The 6030-nt window shown below is 55.8% G+C and overlaps 1 protein-coding gene across 1 annotated transcript in view; it reads left to right on the top strand.

Moving 5' to 3' along the window:
* Positions 1-1937: 1937 nt before the first annotated feature.
* Positions 1938-6030, top strand: part of LOC117645120 (cAMP-specific 3',5'-cyclic phosphodiesterase) — a 287146-nt gene continuing 283053 nt past the window's right edge. The window contains exon 1 of the mRNA XM_034385049.1: positions 1938-2046. Coding sequence (XP_034240940.1) covers positions 1958-2046 — 89 coding nt within the window. The 5' untranslated portion in view covers positions 1938-1957. The remainder of the gene's footprint in view (positions 2047-6030) is intronic.

Raw genomic sequence — 6030 nt, 5'->3', positions numbered from 1 at the left:
TTGTTTCCGGCGCTGTTTGTTTAGTGCGGCGAAAAACAACTACCCGTTCGGCGCCCCGCCCCGCCCAGTCACAAGCAGGAAGGGAAATTTTTTTAAAAGCCAGAAAGGGGTCAAAGATGATGGCCTTTCTTCGCTTAAGTTGTCCCGCCCGCCACCAGCGTGGCGAAACTCTACGAACGCCCCCGCGGCAGTGAAGACTAACTACTTACCTCTTCTTGTTCGTGGTCATCAAGAAGTCCCTCGAGCTGCCGATGCCGCCCTGGGCGCTTCAGATATCACATTGTTTGCGTCAAGACGCTCTTTTCCCAGTGGATCGGCAGCGGGCGGGGCGCAGTGGGCCGGAAGACCGGTGGAGGCGGACAAAACTCTAGACGCGTTTTCAGCACCAGAGTCGCTAAACGGGACTCGAACCGAGCGTGTGACCCCACCAATGGATTCCTCGTTCGGAGAGCAATCCATTGGTGGGGTCACACGTTCGGTTCGAGCCCCATTTAGCGACTCTGGAGCTGAAATCGCGTCTGGAGTTTTGTCCGCCTCCACCGGTCTTCTGTCCCACTGTGCGGGGGGCCCCCACCCCCTTCTGCCTGTCGATGCCTCATTCGGCTTTGTTTCGGGCCCTGTTTCAATATCTTTAATCCTTTGCTTTCCAAACTCCTCGAACTGGGAAAGCGCTTTCTATTGCGCGGTCCGGACCGCAACTTTTCTAAAGTGCCCACAGCATGACTGTCCGAAAGCACTCTCTTGTCTGCGTGTGGAGTCCAACTGCCTGTGTGTGTGTCTGTGTGTCTGTGTGTCTGTCTGTCTATCTGTCTGCCTGTCTGCCTGTCTGTCTGTCTGCCTGTCTGTCCGTCTGTCTGTCTGTCTGTCTGTCTGTCTGTCTGTCTGTCTGTCTGTCTGTCTGTCCGTCCGTCCGTCCGTCCGTCCGTCCGTCCGTCCGTCTGTCTGTCTGTGTGCTCTGGCTGGCGGGCCGACGGACTGGCCGCCTTTTTCTGAAATTTAAATGAAAGCGCCTCGTGTTGTGTGCTTTGCAGGTGCAGGCGGGCCAAAGGGGCCAACGGGGCCAAAGGCAGGCCGTGGCGGGCCGCGCCGCCAGCATGGCCGGCATGCTCTCCCGGTCGCAGCTCCTCAGGAAGGCCGTGCTCTTCCGGAACAAGCGCGGCTGGTGTCGCAGGCAGTGAAATAAAACCCTCTCAACGTCACCAATTCACACATTTCTCCTCGCACAAAACAGAAATTAACTAGTAAAAAGTAAAGATTATTTAACGTTGACTACCCACCCACAAATTAAATTCTAATATTTTGTAAATATATTTTCTACGTTTCTATCTCTGTCTAGTTCGTGTGATCTATCCTAGCGTTAACTCTCTCTTACTTCTAGCCAATGTAATCGACCAATCTTTAAGCCCTCCTCTCGTTGTGATTCTCTCTGCTAGGACCATTCCGCTTTTTTTTCTCTCTTCCCGTTCTTGGAATTATTTCGCTGCGAGTGCGTGATAGTGCGCGTCGGGCAGACAGCTTGACACGGCCGGCCGACCCCGCCAGCCCCGCCAGCCCCGCCAGCCCCGCCACGGACTAGTCGGCGCCGCCCTTTCCAAGCCACTTGACTGAACCGGCCCAGACGTATAAATTTGGCGGCAATAACTCCGTGACGACAGAGAAGAAGTGGGGTGCAGAAAAAAAAAGAAGGAGGAGGAGGAGAAGAGGACGCGACGATGCCGACGGCGTAGCTGGCTGGCTCGCGGGGCTCTCTATGCTCGACATGGCGGCGTGCAAGATCGACGTGGACAAAGTGCGGCGCGAGATCCTGCTGGGGGGCCGCGGGCGCAGGGCGGCCTCGGAGCAGGGCCCCGGCCCCGGCGCCGGCCACATGCCGCCCACGCCGCACCTCTGGGGCTGCGCGCCCAGCTCGTCGCACCGACGCACGCCCTGGTGCAAGAAGCGCACCAGCGCGCCGCAGATGGGCAGCCAGGGCTCCACGGGCATGCGCACCGCACTCATCCTGCGCTCCAGGAGGTCCTGGCCTGTCGCGCCGCTGCACCAGCGAAGGTGAGTCACAGGGCTTTGCTCTCAAACTTACATAAGCAAACAGTGTAGGGATGACTCCGGTACTTTATTGGTCGGTATTTTACGGTATTAAACCCGGTACTAAACCGGGATTTCTGAATTTCTTGATAGTTTGCGGTTTTATACCAGCGTGGCCCAGTATTTTATTTAGTTTAAAACCGATTTCAAATACCAAAATATATGATACCGGTATTTAAACATCTCTGAAACAATTTCAAAACATTTAAAGTATAAATTAAAAAAAAATCACTGTTTGACATCTACGGAGAGGTTCGAACCTCCGCAGTCTCTTCACGAGCGACCAGCCAACCAACCCCACTGGCGGCGGCGACGGAAAAAAAAAAATAGAAAATAAATCCGATGCGGCAAAAGTCTCCGGCGGCCCTACTCCCTACTCTGCGGTAATAAAAGTCATGTCTTTGACGCTCGCAAATTGACGCCGACTGCTGCGCTGGCAGGAAGAGAGAGAGAGAGAAAGAGAGACGGAGGGGGGGGGGGGGCAATAGAGGGGTCATGAAGTGGGGGAGGCGTTCACTTTGCAGGCCGGAGGCGCCACGCTTCACACGCGTCGTCGCCGTGCCCACTTGTTTGGCAGTGCGCCGCCAGGTCGAGAGAGAGAGAGAGAGAGAGAGAGAGAGAGAGAGAGAGAGAGAGAGAGAGGGGGGGGGGGGGGGCAATTTCAAGTTATCATCTTCGCCGCGAACAAAGCCTGCCTACCTACATTGCGACAAGCGGCGTCCAAACCGAGCGCATTATGAGTCACAAAAAGACATAGCAAGCAAATTAAAGATTGATGTTTTTTTTTGGCTTGTTACTTTTTGGTTGACCTGAGCAACCTTTAATGAGTCCCGCCGAAAGCAGCAATCCCGGATCAGGGTCGCTGCGTCTCCCTGATGGCGAGGCTGACTTCTGAGAGCGGATTACGCCGCCTTGCGTCGTGGGCGTGGTGGCGGAGGCGGCCACCCTGCACTGTTAAATTTTTTTTTCTGAAAATTCAGAATGTTTTGGATGAAGTATCTATGCAGAATCACCTACGAAAAATTCGGTCTGTTTCCCCTCTGAAAATTTCAAACTGGTTCAAACTTTTTTTTTGTTAAACTTGACGTAGATGTCACGAGGTACACTCTCAGTCAAAACGATTTTATCGAAAATCAACCACAAATTCCACGCGAAGAGCCATCTTTTTCACAGAGTGCGACGAGACAGAGGCCTAATTCGGCCGCCACGGACACGAGGAAGTCATCTCTCAAGAACATCGCGGCCAAAGGGCGCGCGGATTTGAACCCCCGCCCGCCTCGGCCCGCCTTCCTTCCTCCCGCGCGGGGAAAGTATTTAGTGTAGGAGGGGAAGTTTGCCGACAGGCGGCGGGGCGGCGGCGAACTCGGACCGACCGTTGTGCCGTGGCGTGGCGTGGCGTGGCGTGGCGTGCCGTGCCGTCGTCTGCCAGGAACAGGAAGCGGGCCCCGCCATCGCCTCCGGGCAGCGCGCCTATCGTGCCCCACGGTGCCCCGCTAGCGCTAGAGCACAGTGAGCCGGCCAAAACTCTAGACGCGTTTTGAGCTCCAGAGTCGCTAAACAGGACGTGAACCGAACGTGTGACCCCACCAATGGATTCCTCGTTCGGAGAGCAATCCATTGGTGGGGGTCACACGTTCGGTTCGCGTCCTGATTAGCGACTCTGGAGCTCAAAACGCGTGTAGAGTTTTGGCCGCCTTTACTGGCCTTCTGGCCCACTGTGGAGCGGCTAGAAGCGAGCCGGGCCGGGCATCCCGGCCGGGCCTCCCTCACTCGCCTCTTCGGGAAATTTTAAAGAAATTCGGCGTCGCGGTCGATATTGTTCGAGATGCTGCCCTTGTTAATTACTGGTGAGTTTTCAAGAGAAACGCCGTTAAGAGGTGGCGAAGGAGACCTCTTTCGGGGGGGGGAGAGGGAGAGAGAGAGAGAGAGAGAGAGAGAGAGAGAGAGAGAGAGAGAGAGAGAGAGAGAGAGAGAGAGAGAGAGAGAGAGAGAGAGAGAGAGAGAGAGAGAGAGAGAGAGAGAGGAAGGCGCCCAGTCCTCATGGTCCTAGCTGCCGAGCGCAGAGGAGGGGTAATTAAGTAGTGTGGGGCTCTTCCGGCTCGGCGCGGCTCGGCTCGGCCCGGCCGGACCCAGGTGCTAAGCTCGTCAGGCCCGCGCTCAAATCACGGCGGCTCTCCTTTAACCCCACTCATCGCTCCGCCCGGGGAGCGGGGAGCGGAGAGCGCTGCGGTGCGGACCCAAACAACTCCCTTCATGTGGAAGACGGTCCGCCCGAAATCCATAATATTATGCCGGCAGCCTACACTCCACGCCGGCCACGGCCTCAGCCACGGCCCCAGCCACGGCCTAGGCCAGAGGACCGGTGGAGGCGGTCCAAATTCCGGACGTGTTTTGAGCTCCAGAGTCGCTGAATGGGACTCAAACAGAAAGTGTGACCCCTTCATTCGATTGCTCTGCGAACGAGGAATCCATTGATAGGGTCACACGCTCGCTTCGAGCCCTGTTTAGCCACTCTGGAGCTCAAAACGCGTCTAGAGCCAGTGGTAAGCCCCCTTTTTTTCCTGTCGGCGCCAACTTAAAAATTATATACATCAACTTTCTTTTTTTTTTTCACCGCATGCATGAGGGCGCTTCCTTTTTTTCGGCCCGCGGCGCCCCATTCAGAGCAGAGCATCCCGTCGAAGTTGGCAGTTGGCTTCCACGCGCCTCATCGCGAAGCTTTCACGAGCTTCGCGCATGCAGCGAGTTTGTCACGATAAAAGTTCCAAAGCTGTCTCCTGCAGCCACGCCGCTGGCCGCTGTCCCCGCGAGGCCGCACGCACGCCACGCTCGCCCTTTTCAGCTGCTTCACACTGTGTGTGTGTGTGTAGGTGTGTGTGTGTGTGTGTGTCCGGTGGGCGCGACCGCTGTGGAAACGGGCTAGCCGTTGTGGTTGTATCTTTTCGATGAGAGGTACTCCTCCCCCTCCCCCCAAACCGCCCCACCTGGAAAAAACCTGGACGAGAAGCATTCTCTCTCTTAAACAATTCATGAACACGCACGGGGAATTCGCTGTGCAAAAACCCGCAAGAGTTATTTGCAAAATTCCAATTCATTCTGGTTTTACTTTATGTTTTTATTTTGTGGGTGGTGCCGAAGCCGAGAGAGCCAATGGTAGTCCAAAATTGACCTTAGCGTTCGATTATCAGCTTCGGATCGCATTTTTCCAATGACCTTCTCGGGATTTTGGAGGGTGTGGGTGTTGCGCCGATAGGTACCCCGCAGCGTGGGTCCGAAGGCCGGTGGAGGCGGCCAAAACTTTGGACGCGTTTTGAGCTCCAGAGTCGCTTAATAGGACTCGAACCGAACGTGTGACCCCACCGATGGATTCCTGGGTCGGAGAGCAATCCATTGGTGGGGTCACACGCTCGGTTCGGGCCCTGATTAGCGACTCCGCAGCTCAAAACGCGTCTAGAGTTTTGGTCACCTCCACCGGCCCTCTGGCCCACTGTGCGGCAGCAAAAAAGGCGCACCGACCATTGAGGTCCCTAATGGGCAATATCCCTTTATTTTTCATACATCTCGCCGATGAGGTTGCCGGGGTAATACCGACACGGCTGATTGGACCTTGGCTCTTTGATAATGTCGCTCTCTACAATATTGACATGAAAGTCAATCACAAACACTCGCCGGCAATAACAGTGTCGCCTTGCCGGCAGGCCGCTCTGTCTCTGTCGCACTCGCGGGCCGCTTGGGGGCGCTGCGCAGGGGGGCGAGGGGGGCTGGCGCTTGGAATCCGCCGGCAGGTCACCGAGGACAGAAAAATGCTTCGATTAACCTTGGCAGGCTCTCTGCCGTTCCGTTATTGCCAATTTTCCCTGCGATTCTGCGTGCCTGTCTCCTCGTGCTTTCCTTTTTTTCCCTTTTGTTTTTGTTTTCGTTTGCGGCCGTAAAGCGCTCACACTGCCA

This window comes from Thrips palmi, unplaced genomic scaffold (assembly GCF_012932325.1).
Source record: "Thrips palmi isolate BJ-2018 unplaced genomic scaffold, TpBJ-2018v1 HiC_scaffold_18, whole genome shotgun sequence".
Lineage (NCBI taxonomy): Eukaryota > Metazoa > Arthropoda > Insecta > Thysanoptera > Thripidae > Thrips > Thrips palmi.
The sequence above is the reverse complement of the archived record's forward strand: the minus strand, read 5'-3'. Positions and strand labels throughout refer to the sequence as shown.